Below are 26,042 nucleotides of genomic sequence, written 5' to 3'. Positions count from 1 at the left end.
TGATGACGATTTTAACATGTGAATTTTATAATTAAAATTGAATTTATTTTGATGTATAATTAATATTTTTGTTTAACATTTTGTATGGTCTACCAATATATATATATTGGATATTGTCTAGATATGTTATTTTGTTATGAAATATTTTCTTATTTACTAAATTTTCAATTGGATATGAAAACAGGAATAAATGTGATATAATATTATTTATCAATATATCTATTTTAAAAAAGTATTTATTGAAAAAAAAATAAATTTAATAAAAATATATAATAATTAGTTAATAGAAGTAGTAAATGTTTACATGCTTGGTTTGATGATGTGAATGGAAGAGGTCATTCCCATTGTCGGGGTGATGTCTCTAAGATCTGGTCCTTATAAATAGAGAACCATAGCAGATCATTATTTCACCACAGGCAGCATTCACTTGTGTTTTGATTCTGGAGTCAGTTTTTCTGACGCACAGTGATTTAGGGTTAACAGACATGCTGTCTAGGAAGGCTAGTGAGGACTCTCATGGCCAAGACTCTTCTTACTTTCTAGGATGGCAAGAGTACGACAAGAATCCTTATCACCTCATTCGAAACCCAACCGGAATCATTCAGATGGGACTTGCAGAGAATCAGGTTAACTTAATTACCATCTTAATTAACACACATTCATTTGCTTCCTATCAACTATATAGGCTCCTTGCTCTGCTAACAACTATTACTTACTGTTAATTATATCCGTTAAACATGTGAACAAAAGTTGGATTATCAAATATAGATCTGCTTCGTGTTTAAAAAGAAGAAAGTAAACAAAAAGTCCCGACAGAACGACAGGAGAATGTTTGAAGCTTTTATTTACAAGCATGCTTGACCAGTTGACCTTGCAACAACACAATGTTTTCTGAGTGCGGTGCACATGTAAATTTCCTTGGTGTGCGGCTATTAATTAATATATAAATATAGACATATTATTCATGCTGTAGGTATAGCTGGATGTTCAACAATTTTTTTTTTTTTTTTTGCTGAAATCTCTTAATTTGCAGCTTTCATTTGACCTTCTTGAATCATGGCTGGAGAGAAATCCTGAAATTGTGGGGATGAAGCAAGATGGGGTATCTATATTTAGAGAGCTTGCCCTGTTCCAAGATTATCATGGATTACCTGCTTTAAAAAAGGTAAGAGAGACACAATAAGGAAATATGGGTGGTCATTCTTTTTTCCTTTTGTAATTAACTTTTATTTGATTTTTAATATACGTTTTCTGAGAAATAAATATAGTTATATTACAATAGTAACATATATTAATAATAATATTATTATTATATTCACATAATAAAATTAAAATAAGTTATTGGTTAAATTTACTGTTATTCTTTTGGCACTGAATGTGTAAGGACTTAACTTTTACTTAAACACAACAAAGAATATATATATATATATATATATATATATATATATATATATATATATATATATATATATATATATAAACCAATTTATGAGTTGTAATTTCAAATGAAAAATAATGTCATATTGTTTCAAAAGTTAAAATTGTAGCATGTGTATAATTTACACCATTTTTATTCTCTATATTTTTGAAAGATGTGAAATTTGTGTTTGAAAGATGAGAATTTTTTTAAAGAAGTTTTGAAGTAACTAATTGACTATATTTAAATATACTGATTATGTTTTTCATGATATAATCGATTATTATTAAGCTTAATTTGTTACTAGTGAATGTGAAATTCTTTTTAAGAGAAACAAAACTTAATTGATTGTTGTTAGAAATAATTGATTATTACATATATATATATATATATATATATATATATATATGAAACGAATTATTATCTACTATTCATAAGAATTATACCTGGAAGTGAGTAAAATGCAAAGCTTGGTAACATAATATAATAAATTATAAACACACCATAATTGATTATTACATTAAAAAGGATGAAAACTTTTTAAATGAAAAAAATGTTTAATAATATTGATTCATATTTTATATTTTGATCAAAGATAATAAATTATAAACAGTGAAACGAAGAGAAAATGATACAAATTGTCAGATCAACACATTGTGTTTTGTGAATATTTTCGAAATATTAAGAAAACTTGTGAATGAAAATAACATGATTGTATTACCATCGTTCGTACTTGAAGTAATCCAAGAAAAAATATCCTTATACTAAAAAAGAGAGATAAAATTCACCTACAATGTTGTCACTGTAGTGTAGTTTCTTCATTTAATTTTATTTTGGTAACTCGTCGTGTTATTCTTTCATTAAAATAATTTTTTTCTTGGCACCATTCTTTATTTTCTTACATTTTCATGGGTTAAGTGTTCAATGATATTTTCTTAGATTGTACATGAACACTTTTATCTTGTCCAACATAATATGTCTATGTTGCTATATTGTCTTACATTTCATTTTCTTACTTATAATCATTCTCTTTTTAAAGGATGTAATTACTGATATAGTTTTCTTAAATGATACGTGAAGACTTTTCTCGCGTCCAACGTAACATGTTTGCGCTGCTATGGGTATTCGTACTTGATCATGAAGTCATCAGTGTAAGAAAAACAGTCAACAACAAAAAAAAAAAAAAAAAAGATAAATCTTTGGTACAAATGGTGTTGCTATACTTTAGATTCGTTTAATTAAAAGAAAATTATCTTGGTAACTCGTGTTGATTATCTTTTCGTAGATAACTAGAAACAACTCTATTTTTTTTTTTATTGAAAACAATACGAACATATTTATTTAACACAAGTCGAGTTAAAATAAATATGAAACTGTTATTTAAAAATACATATATGCAAAATGAAAAGTTATTTAGCATTTTTCAAATAGCTAAATATTTTGTATGTACAGAAAGTTTGTATCACAACATCTATCACTGATAAAAAAAATCTGCTTTTAAAAATTAAATTACTAGTTTCTAAAAAAATAAAATTAATTAGTTACTGATTTAATTAAAAAATAATTTAAAATATAATCATGATAAACAATTAAAATTTTAATAACTAATAATAGAGATTGATCTCAGTCACAAATCAATTTCATTATTATTATTATATAAAAATTATATAAAAGTCAATTTAATTACCATATTATACTGAAAGAAAATTAGTGATGAAGTTGTTTGTATATATCCTGTTATTTTGGTTGTTATAAAGAAGCGCATTTAAAATTAAAAACGCATTTTTGGTCCTTTGAAGGAACTGGTGGAATTTATGTCCAAAATAAGAGGAAATAGAATAAAATTTGCTCCGGAGAAGCTGGTCCTTACCGCTGGTGCCACTCTTGCTAATGAGATTATGATGTTTTGCCTTGCTCATCCAGGAGAGGCTTTCATTCTTCCCACACCCTACTATCCCGGGTATAAATTCTCTTCTCTTCTCTTCTCAATTAATCATATAATTAATAATTTGGGTCATTTATATTTAATTTTTTTATTTTTATATTTATATTTTTTGTTTTTTTATTAAAAAGACTTAATATAACATTAGATTAATATTAACACCGTTTAAATTTTTTGATAAATGAAAAATTTAAATTTTAAGACATAAACATTTCTAAATTAATGGAAAAGATCTCATTAAGTGGTTATTTTTTTAAAATAAAACTTTAATTAAATTAAAAAAATATAAAATCCAAATCTAATAAAAAACTTAAAATTAACGTACTTCGACACAGAAAACGATAAACACATTCATTTCACATGGTTAAATAAAAATATTGTGATTATAATTATATATTTTTTAATTTAAAATCATGATTATAGTATTATATTATTAAGAATTATGTTAAAAGAATGTTTTTTTTTTTAAGTATCTATCAAACTAACTTTTCCCAAAAGTTAAATATAAAAAAGAAGAGTAATAATAATATCACACACTTATACGTTTATTTCACATAGGTTATAAGGACAAATTGTGATCAAAATATAAATTTTTGTATTGTTTTAAAAAAAAATGTATTATACACGTAAGCCAATTATTTGACCGTAGAAATTTTTTTTTTGAAACATTTTATTTTTTACATTCATTTAATATTGTTTTTTTTTTTAATTTTTACTCTTTATTTTTTTTTAAAAAAGGACATTATTATTATTATTACCACTTTAGCCTTATATTATGTGGTGTTATGTGTGTGAAATGAGAAAAATAATTTTATATTGTAAATTGTATAGGTTTGATAGAGATCTGAAATGGAGAACAGGGGTTGAGATTGTTCCATTGCATTGCTCAAGTTCAAATGGTTTCAGAATCACATCCTCTGCTTTAAAACAAGCCTATCAAAAGGCACAAAAATTGAATCTCAAAGTGAAAGGGGTCTTAGTAACCAATCCCTCGAACCCGCTAGGAACAACCATGACCAAAGCGGAACTTAACCTTCTGGTTGATTTCGCAATCGAGAACAACATTCACATAATCAGCGACGAAATCTACTCGGGCACGGTCTTCGACCCACCCGAATTCGTGAGCATAATGGAGGTTGTGAACGAGAGAACAAGCAGCATCAACAACATTCGGAATCGTACTCACATAATATACAGTCTCTCCAAGGACCTCGGAGTACCAGGATTTAGGGTGGGGATGATTTACTCTGAAAACGAAACTGTGCTGGCTGCCGCAACAAAAATGTCAAGCTTTGGATTGGTTTCATCACAGACTCAACATTTGGTGGCGAACGTGCTGAAGGACAAGAAGTTCGCTTTTAATTACATTGAAGAGAATCAGAGGAGAGTGAAGAGGCGCATGGAGATGCTAGTTTGTGGTCTGAGAAATGCAGGGATTCAGTGCTTGAAAAGCAATGCAGGGTTGTTCTGTTGGGTGGACATGAGACATTTGTTAAACTCTGCGACTTTTGAGGCAGAAAAGGAGCTTTGGATGATGATTCTTTGCCATGTTGGGTTGAACATTTCTCCTGGCTCTTCTTGCCACTGCTCTGAACCTGGGTGGTTTAGGGTATGTTTTGCCAACATGTCCGAAGCCACCTTAAAAGTTGCAATGCGGCGAATGAAGGCTTTTATAGATTCAACCGTCTCTGTTGTCAACGATAACGGTTGTACTTGTGAGCAATCTGTCAGGGTCAATTGCTGAGTGGCTCTCCATTTCCAGATTATTGCAGGGGTGATGAATATTTCCTAAAATATTATACTGCAACAAATCATGTTCAGGAGGAGTTTCTTTCTACTTATGATTTTATATTCTTTCAAGTGCAATTTATGGAAATGTTATTACTAGAAAATTATTTAATCTACGTCTGAAATTGCGTTTGATTAATTTCTATATTCTTTAGAATACTCCATAAATTCTAAATTAATTGAAAAAAAGTAAAAAATATAATGGGTTATAATAAAGTTTGAAAATAAGGAGACGGAATAAATAATAGTGCGTATACTCAATGCTGATAAATAAAAATAATGAATTTAGGTCATATAGCTCAAAATATATGTGAAAAATTAAAAAAAAAATAAAATTCAAAAACCAAATTTAGTTGAGGAAGTTATCATCACCAAAAACAACGAAGTTACCGGATGAACAATTAATGGTGAGAAAATTGAAGACAGATAACATGGTTACCAATATTTGAAATTATATTAATTACACTAAGAAAAAATAAAACAGCAATTCTTAGGACGATTTCAACATTTGTAGAGCAAAATTTGCCGTTGAATAATGAGATGATTTCGTGATTACCTTTGAAGACTCTATTTTCTTAGTCAACCTTTTTCTCCGATGGTGGTGATATTTTGAGACCACAAGAGCAAAATTACGTCCATTTGACATTAAAAAGTAATAATATTTTAATCATATGTATACTATCTTTTGTTTTAAAAGTGTAATATATATTATTATATTATTAAAAACGAGACTTAAATGAATGTAATTTTAAAAATAGTCTTAGTAAACTTTTTCTTTCTCAAACTACTCAATTTATTGATCTCCATATCATCTACTACATCGGTCAACTTATACAATTTTAATGTTTTCGCATTTTGAATGACTCATGAATAGTATCAAAATTAAAAGTTCATTTTAGTGATCGGTTTAAATGAATTCTTGTATTTAAAGTTTTTTTTTAACGAAAGATAAGATAAACACGTTTCACAGATATCAATGACGATATAAGTATAAGGGATAACATTTTAAAATTAATGTTATTTTATGTATGTCGTTTGGGGTAAAAAAAATTATTATTATTATTATGATTATTATTATTTTCTTCTTTTTATTGGTTGCACCTATCTTCTTATTTTTCAAATCTTTTCTCTACTAGTTTTACATTTTTACCTTCTTCTAATGGACCAACTAATCCAATGTTTTTTTTGTCTTCACTTTCAAATTTTTGAATAATCCTAACCTACTTCAACCATATTCTTTTATTATTTTTATCCAATTACTCCACTCATATATATTTTTTATTATTTCTATCATATTGGGTGTGATGGTTTCTACCACTATATATGTATACGAGTATTTAGATACAAAAGGAGAAGAATAATTGGGTGAAGATAAAGATAATATTTATTTTCATTTATCCTTTATTTGTAATATATATTTAAGTAAACTTATATTTGTATCTTTTTTTATTTTAAAAGATCTTTCGAATATAATGCACTTATTGGTTTAAAAGTTTTCGACATTCTAGTCAGATTAATGGAAGAAATAACAATGTAAAGAGAATACCTTATGAGAAAATTATTGAAAATTTAAATATGAGTCTTAATCTTATATTAATAATATAATAAAGTCAAAGTTGAACAATATATAAAAAATAAAAGATGCATGTCTTGTGCTCATATTGTTGAAGAGATAAATCCTTTCCAAATGATCGATCATAAAATATTATGTGTGCATGATAGATATATATTTTAATTCATGTACTAATACTAGATGTTGCTATGACGGAAAACTTTGTGGTGTAAAAATGATATAAAGTTAGATGTTTATATCTTTTTAAGACATATTTAATATAAGCTTTTTTAGAAGATGTTTATAATATATTGCTACTTATTTATCATCTAATTACGTGCTCACGCAATTTATTACCTCATTTATTATCTAATTACTCATTTATATCTCATTTTATTCATATGTTTATCAATACAGCAAATATATAAGTATATTTTTGGTATACTTAAGTGTTGGGGAAATACAATTACAAAATTTTAGACAAAAGGATATTTTATTTTATTTATTTCCTATCAAGTAAATAACAGTTAAACAAAAGAATAAAAGTATAAAATATCGCAATTTTAAATCGATACAGTTTTGTTAAAACCCATTTTCTTCTCAATTGAAATGAAAGAAAAGTTAAAGCTGTTTGAAAATTTACATGTTTTGTGAGTATTTTACATGACCAGTTAATACAAAAATTGTACATATAATATTATTACCAACTGAACAAAATTTAATAACCATACATTATTAATTAATAAATAACTATGATTAGTGAAACAGTTATAAAAATAACAATCTTATATCCCTTCGTCTCTATCTATCTACAACTTTTAATCAGTTTACATTTTTTTTTAAATTAGTTAAATCAGCCGAAAGTAATAAATTTGTGAACAGTTTGTATCATTGTTTCAAAGTTAGCAGAGATCTTTGGTATGCTGAGTGAATATAAATCAGTTCAAGAAAATAATTTCACGTAAATGTAAATTTATGAATAGTTTGTATCATTTAAATATTTAATTAAAGATATTTTTAAAAGAATTATTATTAATATACCATTCAATTTACAAGAGATGTAAAGGAGAAGTAATTCTCGATAAGAAAATATATTTTTAACAATTTTTTTTAGTAATTTTTTTATAACATTTATGTAACTTATCCGTTTCAAATATACAAAACAAAAAAAATATTAACTTATAATTTATTATTAAAAAAATGTTAAAATATAATAGTATTTTTTTATCAGTGTAAAAGTAAACAACTATACGATAAAGTATTTTCTTGTATCATAACATTATCCATGCGCTGACGTGACATTTCGTACGATTCGAGGATTAAGTTACGGCAAAGGCATGGTATCAAACAAATATTTGGTGCGCATTCTGGCATGTGGGATTGGTGGCCACGTGGAGAATCCGTTACTCACGCTATTCGTGTGTTGGCTGGCTGCAAAGGAAAGAGAGAGCGACGCACTCACACGATTTTGAAGCGATTCCATGTTTAACTATCCACCACCTTCTCTTCTCATCTCTCGAAGAGCATAATTAAAGAAGAGAAAAAACGCAAAAACTGTTAGGGTTTCCCTTACCGGTTTCTGCACAAAACCTTCCGTGAAGGGGAAGCCCCTCCACGTTCTATTTTCTTCGACATTGTGCTTTTTCCACCCATTTCTCCCCTAATTCAACGTCCTTCACCTACGCATTATTCATTCCTTGCAGGTATCTTCTTTCTCTAATGTTCTCGTGCTTGTCATTCCCCTGTTTCCGTAACTGCATTTGATCTATCAGATACTTTCCTCATTGCAATGCTTGTGTGCGCATGTTACTCTCTAGTTGTATGAACCTTGAATGATAGTATAAATATATGCTTGTATCGTATAGATGTTTTGTATTTTAAAGTGATGATATGCATGTTGATCTCCTTAGTGTTGCCAACTATGTGCGTACGCACCATTCCCTTTCATTTCATGGATTGTTTTCGGGCTTCTCTATTATGCTGTTCTGTTTACTCCTTGACTCGAGGCGAGGTGAAATTCGTTGCGTTTGGCTTACATGGTGTTGTGATTACGAATCATTGGTTCCATAAACAAAGTTAGTCTATTTGGTCATATGTTATACATATATATGAAATATCTGTTTTCAATTGGTGCCTAAGTTTATTCGGTTTCACTATTTAGTGTTTATTTGAAACATGTTCAGTTGAACTTAATGGCAACCCATCCTTCCCTTTCTTTCTATGTTAGTAATTTACTGCACAAGTTTTTTTAAATCGTTTTTATATTTTCCTGTTTCCTTATCGTACCTTTTAGTTGCGTACACAGCTTTAACTGCGATTTCATAAAAACAAAGTAGAATAGTCACAATATCATATTTATGAAATATATAGTCTCTCTGGTATTCCTTGGTAAATTGCGTGAGGGTATTAGTTATTATGATGAAAGGTTTATAATACTTGGTTCCGTGTTGCTTTTGCATTTAAACTTTACGTCTCTTGATTGGTTTTGGTGTGTGCAAGTTTCAGATGAATGATCATTCTTTTTTATTTGAAAAATCTTTGCTTCTCGGTATATTCTACTACTGCTTTTGAGGTTTAATTCACACAGGTTAAGGTGCAACTTAACCAAATAATTAAAGGGAACAACATATGCTGCATTCCTGAACTTGTCCTAAGAAATCCATATTTATCGGGCCATTAATTGGAATATTATTCATTCAGGTGATGGATTTGATTTGGATGTCTTGTGTCTTTCTTCTTGGGTAATGAGATCAGTCAAGTTTGCCTCAGTAGGCAGAGATGGACATTGCTGCTCTTTTAACCTCTGCTGGAATTAATATTGCCGTGTGCGTGGTGCTCTTTTCACTCTATTCAATATTAAGAAAACAGCCCAGCAATGTCAATGTGTACTTTGGAAAAAGGTTAGCTTCCAGGAGTTCGAAAAGCCGGGATCTATGTTTGGATAGATTTGTTCCCTCTCCTACTTGGGTAATGAAAGCATGGGAAACAACTCAAGAGGAAATGTTGACTACCGGTGGCTTGGATGCTGTGGTTTTTAGCAGGATGGTTGTGTTCAGGTTGCTCAATCATTTTAAAATTGAAACTTTTCAAGCTGCATGTCTTATACTACGGCAGGTTAAATAAAGAAATGCTTAAACTATAGTTTTAATCAGAAATCCATAAGATGCCCCCACCTACAGAGTGAAGATATCTTAATCTTAAATAAGTAGAATTGAATAGATTGTACATTTTTAGGCTCAATAATTATGATATTAGGCATGGCATTATGAACTACAAAATTCTTTGATCAGTATTTGTTAAAATGCCGAATGTGAACACAACACTTTTATGATTTGTTTGTCTCTGAAATAAATGAAGATAAACACTTTATGCAATAATAACTGTGATGGATACAAAATACAGAAATAGAACATAGCACAATAGGTGATGGAAAGGTATATGATATTATTGAAAAGATAGGAGAAACAAAAGGAGTGAGACTCCAATTCCTAGAGCAGAGCTTTCTATACAAAGAAATCAAGATGATTCTCCATACCCATAACCTTCTCTCCCTCTTCTCTCTCTCTCTCACAACATCCCCCTATGACAGAATTCCTCTTTCTCTCACCATAACAACCCCTAACAGCCTTAAGGGATTGACCCTACTTCTCCTGTCAGCTCAGCATCCTTGAATTATGCCTTTCTTCCTTCTTCTCATGTATACTTTCCACTTGGTGGGGTCCGTATTCCCCAATAAGAATGGACCAATGGTTCTTTGGGCTTCATCTCTATACAAGTCTCATCACTGCCCCACCTGCAACAACAGTTTTGTCCTCAAGATTAAGTGGGAAATTGGCTCCTCAACACAATCTCATCTTCCCAAGTGGCCTCATCTCCAACTTTCCAAATGGTACGAGTAGCTAATATCCTTCTTTTGAGTTCCTCAAAGGCTTGTTGAGCACTTGCATTCCAACAAAATGCATCTTTCTTCGCCAAATCCATGAGGGGCTTGCCACTCTCCCATATTCCTTAATGAACTTTCGGTAATAATTTGATAACCCTAAGAAGCCACATACACCTTTTATACTATTTTGGAATTGGCCACTCCTGTGTACTCCGAACCTTTGCTAGGTCCACTCTTATGCCTTCTTGGAAAATAATATGGCCTAAGTCTTCCACACTTTTTTGTCCAAATAAGCATTTCTTTTTATTAATGAAGAGTTGGTGGGATCTTAGGATACCCAAAATTTCCTCCAAGTGACTCAAATGAGTCTTCCAATCTACACTGTATATCAAAGTGTCATTGAAGAAGACTAGAACATACTTCTGCATCTGCTACCTGAAAACTTCATTCATGAGGGCATGAAAGGTTGAAGGTGCATTATCAACTTGAAAGGCATTACCAAGTACTCGTAATTGCCCTCATGGGTTTTGAAAGCTATTTTGGGGATGTCCTTCTCCTTCAACCTCACTTGATAGTATCCAAATTTTAGGTCGAATCTTTAAAAAAAATGAAACCCACGTAGCTTGTCCAACCGTTCTTCAGTCATCAGAATCGGGAACTTATCTGGTACAATGCTTTGAAATCAACACACATATGGCAAGAAGCATCTTTCTTCTTTACCAACAATATTGGACTAGAGTAGGCACTCTGACTAGGCCTAATATGGCCATCCTCCAACAACACTCAAACTTGTCTTTCTATCTCACTTTTTTGGTGATAAGGATAATGACGAGGGCGTACATTGGCAGGCCCTACCCCTGGCAGCAACGTGATTGCATGTTCCTTCGATCGCACTAGAGGTAGTCCCTTGGGGTCCTAAAAGACAGCGTCAAATTGGCCCAACAACTTTTGCATCAATTCATTTTGCTTCGGAGAGAGTTCATACATGTCCTTCCCTTGCATCTCAGATTTGTCCTCAATCATCGCCTTTAATGTTGTGGGGACATTTTTAGAATGCATCATTCCTTTCAGAATGTGAATGCCCTCTAGAATCTTGATCTTCATGACTTGATCTCCCCAATCGACCAATATCTCCCCCAATGATGCTAGCCACGATATTCCAGGTATCATTTTGATGTCTTGCAACTCAAATAAGTGGGCATCCAATTTGAAATTACCTCCCTCGAGCTCCACCTCCAAGCCATGACATAGCCCTTTTGTTTGAGTCAAATGGCCATCACCCATCAAGACCTTCATGTTCCTCGTGTTTTCACGATCCTAATCTAGAGATTCCATTAATTTCTGAGAAATAAAGTTGTGGGTTGCCCCACTATCAACCAAAATCAGAAAAGGAACTTCTTTAATTTTACCTCTCAATTTCAAAGTGTGGGCATGAGTGGACTTATCCTCCACTAAACTTTGGAAGCTTGAAACACTGTAGTTTCCTTCGATTGCGTCATCGTCAGTCTAGTCACCCTCAAGTGTTGATCTGTCAACCTCTGCTTCATTCTGTGTATTGCCCTCTTCCAATATCATTATTTTTATCTGCTTATCTGGACATACGCGAGAAGGATGGTAGGGTTCACTACACTTAAACCATAATCCTTTCTGCATTCTATCAATTTGCTCTTGATAGGGTAAATGTCTTATGCCTTTATCACGTGGCCTATGTTAGGAATACAAGGTACCCGAGCAACCAAATACTCAAAACTTTTGATATATTCTTCTTCCTTCCCAAGTTGTTTAAGCACTGTAAGTTGCTCATAACGACTTCCTTCTCCCCAACCTCCATATCTCTCCAGCAGAGCTTCCTTCAATTGTTTCCAAGACAAATCTTCACTGTCATTCACCAAAGAATTGAAGAAATGAATTGTGCCAAACCGACCTTCACCTCTTCAATGGTTTTCTGGATTCTGAAATAAATTTTAGCTTTAGTATCCAGCTAAGAGGATAATCATTGTTAAACAAGGGCAACTCGATGTTCTTGACTGATTGCCAAAATTCCTCCATTGCATCCCCTGAAGGGGGCACAATCCAGACCCTAAGACAATCTTGTTTTCGTTCTTCTTCTTTGAGTCCATTGATTTGCCTTCTTCCTCCTTTCTTTTTTGCGACAAGCTAAGGGAGATCGCCTCCATCAGCTTCGTTTTTGCCTCTGCCTGGGCCTTAAGCTCCTCAATCGACTCTCTTATTTGTGACCCTTCAGCCTTCAACAAGTTCACTTGCGACTCAATGTTATCCTCCTCTGCTAATTCCTTGATTTGTACGATGGTTTTCTTCTTCCCCCATTTTGGCATCCATCACTAGCACAAATTCGACAGGTCAGACCAAATTGATGGATACCAAAAATACAGAAATAGAACAAAGCACAATAGGTGATAGAAAGGTATATGATATTATTGGAAAGATAGGAAAAACAAAAGGAGTGAGACTCCAATTCCCAGAGCAAAGCTTCTATGTAGAGAAATCAAGATGATTATCTATACCCAAAACCTTCTCCTCTTCCCCTTCTCTCTCTCTCAACATCCCCCTATAAAGAAATTTCTCTTTCTCTCACCATAACAACTCCTAACCGCTTCAAGGGACTGACCCTACTACCCTTGCTAGCTCAACATCCTTGCATTATGGCCTCATCAAACTGGAACTGAGACTTGTTCTTACAGAAGAGATACTACGTTGCTATAAATTATGCTTAATTTATATAGGTAATTCAGTTTGAGTTATCCGGTCACCAAAGTACCTTTTGGTAATTATGGTCCTTGGAGTTTTACCGTCTTTATTAGTTTCAATTTGGTAAGTTTACTACTTGTTTGAGTTTGATGCCCTCTATGGAATTTTACTGTTTTTATTAATTTCAGTATGGTAAATTTACTTGTTTGGGTTTGATGAGTTTGCTTTCCGCACTATTTCATGTTACTGAATTTAAAACATAAGAATGAAGTGGAAACTAATTTTGTTGTCCATTTTTGTGGCTCTAGTGCTTTACTAACTATTGGTATCGATTTTTCTTTCAGTATTAGAGTATTTTCTGTTGCTGCTGTCATCTGCACTATTCTAGTTCTTCCAGTGAATTATTATGGTCGGGACAGAAAACATAAGAATATACCTTTTGAGTCACTGGAAGTATTTACTATTGAGAATGTTAAAGAAGGATCCGAGTGGTATGAAGCAGTTACTTTATTCTAAATGGGAATTTCCATCATGTCGAGTAGTCAATATTGTGTTGAAGCTGAGAAACAATGAATAAACAACAGAAAAAAGAAAGTGATTTCTTGACCTTATCACTTTTGGACCTGTCAAGGCTGTGATTATATGTTATTTCAAGTTATTTTTAATAACTAATGAAGTCTGTCATAATTGAAGCAAATTAAGTTTTGTTATTAAGAAAAAAAGAAAGTTTAATAACTCAAAATGGACTTCCTAACGTGAAATTTATTCTCACTTATATGTCAGGCTATGCTTTGTTGTGAGATCTTGAACTACTTTAAAATAATTTTTTTCTATTTAGAATCTTTCTTTGTATATGACAAAATTGTTTTAAATCTTCTTTTGGGCATGACTAATTAACATAATGTTAAATTTTAATGAAAATATGAAAGATGTTAAAAAAATTTCCCCCTAAAACCTTAATCTTATCTAATACTTTAAAACTTTAATCAAGATTTTTTTTTTATTATATATATTTCAAATACATGATAGTTTTTCAAACACTGGGTAACAAATAAAGAGTTTTAGATAAAAGAAAATTGGCAATAGGAGTGAATTTACTTAATTTCAGAAAAATTTTGTTGCCTCAAAATCTAAAATATACACTTTAAATTAAAGTGATTTAAGTAAAATTAGATCTTATTTATTATTTGATAGGGATAGCTTTACCTTTTTCTCCTAACAGCAACTAGAAAGATAGAATCATGCTTATTATTTTTTTTCGCTTCCATTGTTTAGATGATATTGTGTGAATAGTTAATGATTTCAATCAGGAACACTCCTATACAAACTGCTACTTACTGATTGCATTTATTCTTTTGCTTGATGTCAGGCTTTGGGCTCATTGTCTCGCATTATACATCATAACTTTAACAGCTTGTACTCTTCTTTACTTTGTAAGGAGTTGTGACTTGCGACATTAAATCGCAAGATTAATTTCTTTATCTGTTTTTAGAGTGAACTATGCTTTACTTTTCAAATATTTAAATATTGACTAATGAAGTGGAAATAATATTCAGGAATACAAATGCATTACTAATTTGCGGCTACTACATATTACCTCATCTCAGCCAAATCCTAGTCATTTTGCAATTCTTGTCAGAGGAATACCCTGGTCTCCAGATCAATCATACTGCGAAACAGTGAAAAAGTTTTTTTCATTTTATCACCCCTCAACATATTTGTCGCACCAAATTGTGTATAAGTCTGGTTCAGTCCAGAAACTGAAGGTCTGTCTCTTTTTGACTTTTTGCTATTTTTATGGTGTTTACAAAATGCTGCTAAATTAATATTTCTGGAGTTTTTGGAGAATGCCATTTTAGTAGTGAAGGGAAAGTTTGATAAAGGGAAAATGGGAGAAAAAAGTACTTATACAGTTGATCACTTCTAGTTCTATTGGCTTAATACTAGTGCTCCTCGTAAACTTACGATTAGGATTTTTTTCCCGCACATAATTGAATGAATACAAGTGTTTTTCTAGAACTTCACCACAAATAATAGTCTACTTATATATTTTAGACTCTTTTAGTTACTACTCTAGGCTTACATTATAAAGAGATATTTCTAGAACATGTTTCTAGAATGTCTTTTGAATATTCTAAACATATATAGCAATTAATTGGGCTTTGTATTATGAAAGCTAAGATCCAAAATCAAGTTCATATTTCGTAATCATGGGTTGTCACATTCTAGTCATGTGTCCTTTCTCGCAATGCACTCTAATGTAGTAGCAGTGCGTATCAATGTTCTTACATCACGGTAAACTGAAATGCGTTTTGTGACAAAAGATACAGTTAACTTGTTATCCATCAAAATATTGGTTTGCTCTTCTTGTGATGAACTCAACTCCTTTACGAGATTTTGCATCTAAGTTGCATGACAAACACACCAGGTAGCAACCACATACCAGAATTCACATGTGGAAAGAGTAATGATGATCGATTACTTCTTTGACATCCATGTGAAGATAGTGTCTCCCATGTAAAGCACAAAGCCAATTTTCATCTTGTGATCATCCATATCTCTTCTCTAATCACTTATCAAAGCATAAAAGAAGCTTGTAATAATTAGAGAATAGTACAAGCCAGAATTTATTGTTCCTTTATCCTCTTTTGTCGTCTTATAGTTGGTTGTTCGATCCTTCATGTAACTTAAGGTTCAACCTAAGTTCTTGAAAAGTGTGGGATCCACTCTATTATGCATCTTTAGCTTCATTCCACATTCTGTTGGTGTATCGATCAAACTACTGTCATCCATCTTGAGCTTTTTAATCGTCTCCTTGTATAGCTTTCATGAGTAATGAAAATGTCTTTTGTCTTGTTGCTTTACTTCAAACTCTTTTGTCACTTTTGCATAGCTTTCTTGAGTAACACAGATGTCTCTGTTTCTTACTTTACTTCAAACTTTTCTGTCATCTCTTTCTTAAATTTATTGAATGTGTTTGGATTGCTACGTTTAAAGATAAAATTATCTACATTGAACCATACAATTAAAACATCATTGTTTTGATCTTATATAAATTGCTTCAAATATCTTCTCAAAATATAGTCATCTAATCCTTGTTAGACTGAAAAGAAGAACCTTGTCTCTCTGTCTCGAGTCTTTCAACCTATATCCCTTTGAGTTTGAGAGAGATTATCCTCATTTTTTGGTTTGATATGGTCTCTCATAACTATCTCGTGAACATCTTATGCACCAAGAAGAGTCTTCATCTTATAACAACCCAATTGTCAATAGTTGCTCTTGTTGAGAATTGAAACTAGGAATGGAACCATGATGCTACATGCCATCTCTTTAGATAGGATCTTCAAGCTCTAATGTCATTTTTTGAAATGATATTTTTGTAATGAAGGGAATATTTGAAGAATGTGAAGACTAGAATTTTGGAGAGAATAATTTAGTCATATTTGATCACTTCAAGGTTTTCTGGACTTGACACAAACTCTAGGACAACCACCCTATTTATACTAGTGGTTCCTAATAAACCTATAGTCAGGATTTTGCCAACACGTACTTAATCTAATAAGTGCCTTCCTAGACGTTCTCCACAAGTACTAGCATATCCACATACTACCCTAAAATGGTATCCTAAAGAGATCCTTTGTAGAACACGCTTCTAAAATGTCTCTCTAGAACATGTTAAACATTCTTAGGATTTTAGGCCTTTTGTTAAGACAACTAAGGCCCAAAATCAAGTTTATATTTCAACAGTTTTTTTCTCTATTTTAATGTCATTCATAAATATATTCATAACAGTCAATGCTAGTCAAGAATTCCATTATTTTGTTCAAGGTGAATTAACTTGTATCAAGGCTTATGGAAATAAGTTTCTGTTTTTCTTTAATTTTGGAATTCATGCTTTGCAATTTATTTGGTTATTTGGTTGAACTTTTTCCTGTACTTCTTTTTCTTAATGTTTCAAATCCTAGGAACTTTTAGTTGAGATGGGTTTCCTTTCTTTTCAATATTTTGATATACGCCTCTTTTTGCATTTTGGTGTCCATTTGAGATGATAAAGATATCGTTCGAAGCCTTTCAGGGCTATCCAATACAGAAGTCGCTACAAATTTATGCATAAAAATATCAAGAATAAACTCTTTCAAGAATTTAAGCCACTGTATTAGGACTTATGAATGATCTTATATTTAAGGTGCCCCCATCAAACCAAGAGTCCTGGAAGTGGAACTACTAAAATTCTATTTTTGTTTTGAAGAATTGAAGTAGCAATCGTGGACACGTGGTCATTGTTTTTGTGGTATTATGTCATGAACCAATGCTCTAAAGAACAAGTTATTAAATGAAGGCTTATAAATAGTTATCGTGGTCCTAATTATTGAATGTTTTTCATGGTCATATATATCTGTGGCATGCTTCAGTTCCTGAATTTTATCATGGTCATAATTATTGAATTTCATTTTCACGAAGTTAGTGGGATTTCTTAATATCTATGAAATCTTTCCCTATTTCCCTATTTGACGGGGTAATTAGGCTTTTATTTATGATTCAAGAAGTACAAGTGCGAAATATATATCACTTGTGGTCCTAGGCTTGTTATATATCACTTGTGGTCTTAAGAATCTTTCAAAAATAATATAAAATTTTCAAGCATTCTTCTCTTTGTTGACATTACTGTTGTTTAAACTTTTGTTTTTTTTAATCTTTTTCTGTTAGGATGATGCAGAATATATGTGTAAAATGCTCAGTTCTGGTTGTGGTTCAATGGAACAGACGTGTAAGCCAAGTTTTGCGCAATGTTACTTTTGTGGAGGATCCACTAATTCTTTTAAGATTATTTCTAATGAAACTGATAGTATACACGGAAGAACTGGCTACTCTGACGTGCATTTAAATGCAAGAAAAAAGGTCAATTTCTGGCTGGATTGATTTATACAATTACAATTTTAATGTGATAATGCGTTTCTTTTTTGTGATCTAGTGAACTCCCATGATAAGAATTTTCTTGATCTAATATGAATATGTGAAACCTCTTCAATCTCTATTTGATTTTTAATGATTCACTTATTTTCTCTTCTGCCGCACTGTCCAATTTAAACCTTTGTCTAGGCCTCCCAACAACATTTGTCCAATTCAAACCTTAGAAACAAGTATAAACGATTTCTAGTAGAAGTATGTCTAGGCTCCCCTTCATCATTTATAATGACCTTTTAATGTGAACATAGAAAAGGCAAGTTACTTATATAATCTGCAGGAACATGACAATGAAGGCATCATCGAAGACGCTTCACTCTTTTTGAGTTAGTGGAACCAAAATCGTTCTTGGACCAGCTCCCAAACCAATATGGCTGATTAGGATGGATTGGTTCTTTATTTAAACAGTATGATAGGTTTGAAATTGTTTATAGTAGAAGAAAAAAACAAGGCAGTTAGGACAATTATGTTTTATATCTGTAACAAAGATTATAAATAGTCTGTTTTAGATGTGTGAGGGGATTATGTTGTTGTATCTTAGTTTTGGGGGAAAAGGTCGTGGAGAGTGAGGCCTCTCGAAATACCTCAGCTTTAATTGTTGTTCTTGTCTATTTCCCTACTACAATTGTTAGGAATAGACCTTCCTTGAATAAGAAGTATCTCTTTCTGTATAGTTCTAAATACTGGTCTTATCAATTGGTATTCAGAGCGTAGATCTTGATTTTATGGGGGTGGAAGTCAGGTTGTGGTGAATACAAGAATGGATGGCTTGGAAAAGATGGTGCAAGAACTGGTTCAAGATCGTGACAGAGCAGAAAATCAATGTCATGAGAGGTTCCAGGGGTTGTACGATTTGATTAGGGGTCTCATTGTTGTGTTGGAAAAGATGTCGTGCAGAAGGAAAATTTCCTACGACGTTTCTGTGATGAACGAAGGCAGTGAAATGAGAGGGGAGGAGGATATGGGGCATTTGGCGCCTTCCTCTAGGTGGAGGAAATTGAACATCTCTGTTTTTGTGGGAGAGGAGGCTTATGAATGAACCAATCGGTTGGAGATATATTTCAGGTTGAAGGAAGTTACTGAGGAAGAAAGAATGCAGGCAATCTTGATTACATTAGAAGGGAAAGCCTTAAATTGGTTTTAGTGGTGGGAGACATGCAATCCCAATCCTACATGGGATGCCTTCAAGGTTTTTGTTGTGCGAAGGTTTCAACCGACGATGCTAAAAAACTCTTTTGAAGTTCTTATTTGATTAAGATAAATGGGTTTATTGGAGTAGTACATTGAGCAGCTTGAATAGTATGTTCGGTTCTTGAAGGGCATTGAGTAGAACTATTTGGTAGTCATCTTCTTGAATGGGTTGAAAGAAGATATCAAGGCTGAGGTGAAGTTGTACGAACCCAACAATTTTGCTGAGTTAATGATGAATGTTCAAATAGTGGAAGAAAAAATCAGGGTCACATCAAAAGGAGGAACTCAAAACGTTAGCCGAACCAATAATGGATACAAATAGTACTTTGTGACTGGAAGTTATTCAAGGGATGGAGGGAATCTAGTGGTTGCTAGTAGTTGCAGCAAAGGAAAGGGGGAGACAACGAACTTTTGAGTAACATGAGTAGTACTCCAAGAGTGCAACGGCAAAGAGGAGCTCCTTTTTGTAAAATGTCAAAAGAAGAATTACAAGATAAGATCATGAAGGGACTATGTTTTCGGAATGATGAAAAGTTTGGCCCCAGTCATGTGTGCAGGAACAAACAATTGCACCTGCTGCTTATGACCAAGGATGATTTGTCTAATTTTGTGGATTTTGAAGACAATCTTGTTAATCAAGAAGAAGATTTGGAGGAAGCAGGGCAGGTCTTACAATTATCTGTGTACCACAGTCGGGCTTACCGCTAAGTCTTGGAAGTTTTGAGGGAAAATTGGAGATGTGAGATTAGTCGTTTATCTGGATTGTGGAGCTTCCCCCAATTTCATTTTGAAAGATTTGATATCTAAATGTGGGCTGAAGCAAGAAGCTACACTTCCATATGTGGTAGAGGTGGGAGATGGGCATAAGGTGCATTGCCAAGGAAAGTGTCAAGTGTTCATTCTAGATTTACAAGGTCTGCAAATTCAACAAGAATTTTTCGTTTTCAATTTGGGAGGTGCTGACATTGTTTTGGGGCTGAAATGGTTAGCAAGCCTTGGGGAGGTGAAGACTGATTTTGGGCAGTTAAAATTGACGATTGGTAGGAGAGAAAGGGAGCAAGTTTAACAGTTGTTCCCACTTCATCTAAATTTGAATTTTCTTTGAAGAGGACTCTGCATGAATTGAAGCATGAAGGATCATTCTATTTGGTTAAATAGGGTCAGGAAAAGGAGGTTGCCAGTTCCAATTTACCTATTAAAATTATGGAGGTTTTGAGGTTGCATGAGGAATTTTTGTTGTTCTTGTCTATTTCCCTACTCCATCGGTAAGGAATAGACGTTCATTGAATAAGAAGTATCTCTTTCTTTATAGTTCTAAATACTAGTCTTATCACAGTATATAAGCCTATTTCTTTTAAACTATTTAAGAGCTTGATCTTTCTTTGTCATATACTAAATTTTAGTATATGGTAAAGTGGGTCTATGGGTTAGTTAGACTCCAACTAGGGGCCCTAGCTTAAGGGGGGTCGTGAGAGAAAATAATCGTTCAAGCTCTTGGACGTAACAATGTGAGTTATTGGGAGGGTTGGACTTTTGGATAAGGATACCATAGGGTGCGATTAGCTTACAAATTGTTTTATTTGGGTTCATTCTCAGAAGATCGTTGTGTATTAGATCGATAGATGTGTATTTTACGGTTCAATGTGGAAAATATTCAATTTATCTTACAGTTCAATGTATATTTTGCACTGGCTTGTTAGTTCATCTCATGCTTATTATATGCGTTTGATTATATCTCTAATTTCTGTGTCGTCATATGGTGGTCTGATACGTTAAAATACTTGTAATATCTACTACTTGTGTATTAAGCCACAAATGAAGCAGTCATTACCGGGATATTTGTTTTGCCACTGTAATTATAGAAGTACACATATACTCGCTTTGCTTTGGTCCTAGAATCACAATTTTATGTCATTTCAAATTTGTGTTCATTTAACAAACAAAATAAGGATATGTTTGGACTTTAATACAGGAATGTGCAGCTGCCTTTGTGTTCTTTAAAAGCCGTTATGCTGCTCTTACCGTTGCTCAAAGTCTTCAAACATCAAATCCTATGCTATGGGTCACAGACCTAGCTCCTGAACCACAGGATGTTTACTGGTCCAACCTTTGCATACCATACAAGCAACTTTGGATCCGTAAGATAACTACATTTGCGGCTTCTGTCACCTTTGTCCTTGTATTCCTTATCCCTGTCACATTCGCCCAAGGATTGACTCAACTGGACAAGCTTGAGAAAATGTTCCCTTTTCTCACAGGAATGCTTCAAAAGTAAGTTGTATTTACACATCAGACAACATTTTCACAATATTTATGGATTAGAATTTGGTAACAAATATTTATGCATGAAAAATTAAATGTTGAACTTCATTTAAGAAACCTTCTCTCTGAGCAACAAAGGTGTATTATATAAGAATCCATATATATGATCAAATACCTCCTCAAATATAAGAATCCATGTACAATCAAAGGCCTGCCTCAATTACTAAATTATCATATGCTCGATTACTCTACAAATTACAGTGTGACGCCTGTGATTCGCGATATGCATCAATAAATTATGATGTAGAAGAATTTGTTCAAAGCTAGTAAATCTTCAAGAAAAGATTTTAAGAAGAAAAACAAAGCTGAATTCTTGGTAGAAACGCTTTCATTTAGGATGATCAACTCAACTGGTTGACTATGTTGAAGAGTGGCTAATGAATAACCCCACTTGTTAGCTTAACTATTTAATAGTCTGATCTTTAAGTAAACATTTTTACCAAACGAAGAATTCATTTTTTGTAAGTTCTCCTAGATTTTATTTGTCTTTCTATTAAGCTTATTGGTTAGTACCATCTGCTCTGTTTGTTTTCTGACCTGATGTTTGTGTATTTGAAATACTTGTTAAAGTTGCTTATTATTTGTCCTTCTACTTCACCTAATTTCCGGTTATAACTTTACACGTATACACTTTTTTTTTCTAATAAAAGATTAATTTATTAAGTCAGAAAATGATTATAACGAGAAGGGTGGATGGATGAAAGGATACTCACTGGCATAAAAACAAACCATTAAACAACAAAGTAAAATTTGTAAATTAACGCAGCAAAGGTACCCAATCTCTCCTGTATCCGCTACGGAAATCTCATTCAAAACAAATAAAAGCCAAGTATGTAATCTTACTGAAATTCAACAGACACAGTGCAATATGTATCTCATTTCAAATACATGAGTTACACATAAAGAATGTCAAAACATTGTTTTTCTGTAACGGGGATTATTATAAATTGTAGTTGATGATTATTTATGTGTAGGATGTGAAGGTTAGCTTGGTAATTTAGATTTTTAAGCCTTTTTAAAATTTTTTATCAATTGAGCAAGTATTTGTTTTGCAGGAAATTTGTGATTCAGCTGGTGACTGGTTACTTACCAAGTGTGATTTTGGTTTTATTTTTATATGCTGTTCCACCAGTGGTGATGCTATTTTCAACAATGGAGGGATGTGTTTCTCGTAGTGAAAGGAAGACGAGTGCATGCTCCAAATTTTTGTACTTCACAATTTGGAATGTTTTTTTTGTTAATGTTTTTGCCGGGTCTGTTATCAGCCAACTCGCAGTATTTAGTAGTCTAACAGAATTACCTGCCCAACTTGCCAAGGCTGTTCCTGCGCAGGTGATATGCCCATATTTACTTGGCAATATTTAAAATTGCGTATCCCTTGTGTGGACTTCACTTGCATAATTTTTTTTTTGGCATCGCTAAACTAAGTGTTTTTTCCCTTAAGTTTTTTATAACAATGAATTAGTAATTCTTCCATGATTATTTCTTCACTTTAATGTGACTTTTTCATGTCATACAGGCTACCTACTTCACAACATATGTTTTATCATCGGGTTGGGCAAGTTTGGCATTTGAAATTATGCAACTCTTTCCGCTTTTTTGCAATCTGTTCCAAAGATTCATACTTGGGTATAATGAGGATACGATCAATGGCTTCCTAACTTTTCCATACCATACAGAAGTTCCAAGGATCTTACTGTTTGGATTCCTTGGGTTCACCTGTTCTATTCTGGCACCCCTAATATTGCCCTTCTTGTTGTTCTACTTTGTACTGGCATACCTCGTTTACCGAAACCAGGTTAGTACTTCTTACATGTTTTGTTCCTTTTAATTTGATTAATCATGAAGTTAAATTGCGTTAATGCTTTATATATGCATACACATTTACCTTTACGGACATTGTATATTTGTTTTAGGGTGGCTTAGTGGTAAATTTGGAAGGGAGGGCAAGAGAGGTTGTGGGTTCAACTCCCACTTCTAACACTTGAGAGTTATAAGGTTGGTTTGATGGGTTTGGGAGGGAGGGTGGATGAAGTTGTAGATTCAACTCCTTTTACTAATAAAATACTAATAACTAACATTTGTTGATAAAAAAATAAAAGTTGTGTTACACTGTTTTATTTTGGGCATTTGATAGATTTTGAATCCCTTCCCAACTTGACATTTTAATGTGGTGACAATTTTCGAGCAATTTTATATTTGTGAGGTTTATGCAATTAATTATTAGGGGATAATGCGAGTTCAGGGATCAGAAATCCACAGTTTTGGTGTCACCTTGTTTATCGAGTAAAATTTATAAGGTTGAATGCGTTTTCTTTTACCATGGTTTAGTGCGATATTAATGCATCACTCGAGGTTTTATTCTGACATTCTGTAGTTTATCTTGTGGAAGCAGCAGCTATTTCCCCGTCCATGTTTTCACGGTAAAACGTTTAGCAGGGGTATGAATGCATTAAACCACCTCATTTTGTGATGCCATGCCTCAAAATAGCATTGTTGCACGAGGTATAATGAAAGGAATATATATTGTGGTTACGAGTAGCTGAAACAAACCATAGGACAGCTGATATAGTTCAAACCAAGGTTCGCGAAATTGAATCAGGCTACAAGGTGGAAATAGGAATATAATTTGAAGGGATTATTGGCATAAGAGAAGATCTGGAACTCAAGTGAATTCTTATGGCTTGTATGTAGATCTGATTCCCTTTGGACTATAAGAACAGATAGACTAGTCGCCCCAAGACATCAGTCGGATTGAGAATACAATCGTAGAAAATGATTTGCCTTCATTTTGTAGATCATGTCCGCAACTTTAGAAATAAGAAACTTTTTTGAGTATGGTTTGATTATCTTGTTTACTGTGTGTGGCAGTTTCTTCAGTTTAATCCACCTTGAGCAGTTTCTTAGTTAAAAAATTTCACTCTACCTTGTGTGACATCATGACACGAGTGAACCTTTAATGTTTAGTAGTAAATTTTTATGATGATAGAAAAAAAGGTTCGACTTAACACTAGCATTTTCAGATTCTGAATGTATATATTAAAAAATATGATAGCGGGGGACAGTTATGGCCCATTGCTCACAACACAACGGTCCTTTCGTTGCTCGTCGCTCAAGTTATTGCACTTGGGGTGTTTGGAATAAAACAGTCACCAGTTGCATCAGGGTTTACCTTTCCATTGCTGATCTGCACTGTACTATTTCACCAATATTGTAGGCAACGATTTCTTCCAATATTTAAGAACAATGCAACACAGGTGCTTTCACTTTATTTACCCTTACAATTCCTCCCCCACTCTATTCCTTTGTAAGACCACTTGACTTCTTGTTTGTTTTAGGTTCTTATCGACATGGATAGGAGAGATGAGCGTTGTGGGAGAATGGAACAGATTTATGAACAGCTGACTTCAGCGTATTGCCAGTTTTCTAGTTCTAATCAATCCGAATGTTTCAGCAGTCAAGGGGAAAGAGAAGATGTTCGAACTCCGCAAGATATGGAGAAAGGTTTGCTTCCATATCCAGTGGAGGTTTTTCAATTTCTATCTGAATTTAAGGATATCATTTGATATATATTTTTCTTGTTTTTATTTTTCAGCCAACGAAATGACAGAAGATATATCATGGCCACCAGTTATTCATAGTTTCGATAAACCGGTAAAAGGGGGGAAGTAATTTTAGTTTTTATACCCGCAGATGTTGTAAGAATCGTGGTGTCCCCAAAAAATGGTGGAGCATCATGAATCAACAATTTTGATAACGGATAAAATCTGGGTTCCAATACCTACATAGAAAACAAGATTTGGATTGTCCCTTGAAGTTCACTTGTGCAACAGACACTGTCAATTCTGACTGAAAAATACAAAAGCTATATTTTGTTTAGTGATAAATATGCACTTCATCTATTTCTTCCTTACTATTTTGGTTTCGTTGGAGAGAAGATCTAACCTCCCCAATTTTAAGAAGTTAAGAATTACATAAACTATTTAATAATCTATGTGATTTTTAAGTTAAAAAATTAATTAAATAGTTTAACCTAAAAATATATAAAAATTAAATTTGATTTCAATTTAAAAAAATATAAAATTATTTCATTTAAAAAATAATTAAAATTGAATTGAATAAAATTAATAAATATATTAATTAGATTGAATATAAGTCGGTACACGTAACATTATTATTACATTTGACACAATATTAATTTGATACATTAAATTTTATTTTTAAATCAATTAAAATTAAAATAATGTTCACTATTCTTTAATTATTTAAGCAA

General features: G+C 32.7%; 2 protein-coding genes and 1 long non-coding RNA gene across 11 annotated transcripts; 2 read left to right on the top strand and 1 right to left on the bottom strand.

Annotated features, from left to right (window-relative positions):
• The first annotated feature begins 427 nt into the window (after positions 1 to 427).
• On the top strand, positions 428 to 5,247 carry LOC106760450 (1-aminocyclopropane-1-carboxylate synthase 9). Its single transcript, XM_014643881.2, has 4 exons — positions 428 to 626; positions 1,034 to 1,165; positions 3,217 to 3,377; positions 4,191 to 5,247. Exons 1-4 carry the CDS (start codon positions 486 to 488, stop codon positions 5,101 to 5,103), a joined length of 1,347 nt encoding a protein of 448 aa, XP_014499367.1. The 5' UTR covers positions 428 to 485; the 3' UTR covers positions 5,104 to 5,247.
• A 2,822-nt stretch (positions 5,248 to 8,069) lies between these two features.
• LOC106762316 (CSC1-like protein RXW8) lies at positions 8,070 to 25,655 on the top strand. 9 transcript variants are annotated; one of them, XM_014646156.2, is made up of 12 exons: positions 8,070 to 8,402; positions 9,400 to 9,755; positions 13,636 to 13,782; positions 14,661 to 14,724; positions 14,848 to 15,057; positions 17,999 to 18,190; positions 21,420 to 21,718; positions 22,825 to 23,101; positions 23,289 to 23,567; positions 24,793 to 25,026; positions 25,108 to 25,273; positions 25,365 to 25,655. In XM_014646156.2, the coding sequence occupies exons 2-12, from the start codon at positions 9,478 to 9,480 to the stop codon at positions 25,439 to 25,441; spliced, it is 2,223 nt and encodes a 740-aa protein (XP_014501642.1). In that variant the 5' UTR covers positions 8,070 to 8,402; positions 9,400 to 9,477; the 3' UTR covers positions 25,442 to 25,655. The 9 variants fall into 9 exon arrangements, with proteins under 9 accessions (XP_014501642.1, XP_022636662.1, XP_014501643.1 ...); XM_022780941.1 differs by lacking the exon at positions 13,636 to 13,782; XM_014646157.2 differs by lacking the exon at positions 17,999 to 18,190.
• LOC111241680 lies at positions 10,124 to 12,086 on the bottom strand. Its single transcript, XR_002667910.1, has 2 exons — positions 11,992 to 12,086; positions 10,124 to 11,904 (listed from the first exon to the last, which is right to left on the bottom strand). It is a non-coding gene; the product is annotated as an uncharacterized LOC111241680 (long non-coding RNA).
• Positions 25,656 to 26,042: the final 387 nt, after the last annotated feature.

The sequence above is a fragment of the Vigna radiata genome, chromosome 5 (genome assembly GCF_000741045.1).
Source record: "Vigna radiata var. radiata cultivar VC1973A chromosome 5, Vradiata_ver6, whole genome shotgun sequence".
Classification (NCBI taxonomy): domain Eukaryota; kingdom Viridiplantae; phylum Streptophyta; class Magnoliopsida; order Fabales; family Fabaceae; genus Vigna; species Vigna radiata.
Note: the sequence above shows the minus strand (reverse complement) of the source record. Positions and strands in the feature narration are given on the sequence as shown.

Excerpts from the sequence above, each read along its gene's own strand:
- LOC106760450 (XM_014643881.2), top strand. The coding sequence starts at position 486 with ATGCTGTCTAGGAAGGCTAGTGAGGACTCTCATGGCCAAGACTCTTCT. Across the intron at positions 627-1,033 it reads TGGGACTTGCAGAGAATCAG|CTTTCATTTGACCTTCTTGA; the intron begins GTTAACTTAATT and ends CTTAATTTGCAG. Across the intron at positions 1,166-3,216 it reads GATTACCTGCTTTAAAAAAG|GAACTGGTGGAATTTATGTC; the intron begins GTAAGAGAGACA and ends GGTCCTTTGAAG.
- LOC106762316 (XM_014646156.2), top strand. The coding sequence starts at position 9,478 with ATGGACATTGCTGCTCTTTTAACCTCTGCTGGAATTAATATTGCCGTG. Across the intron at positions 14,725-14,847 it reads CTTGTACTCTTCTTTACTTT|GAATACAAATGCATTACTAA; the intron begins GTAAGGAGTTGT and ends AATAATATTCAG. Across the intron at positions 25,274-25,364 it reads TCCGCAAGATATGGAGAAAG|CCAACGAAATGACAGAAGAT; the intron begins GTTTGCTTCCAT and ends TTTATTTTTCAG.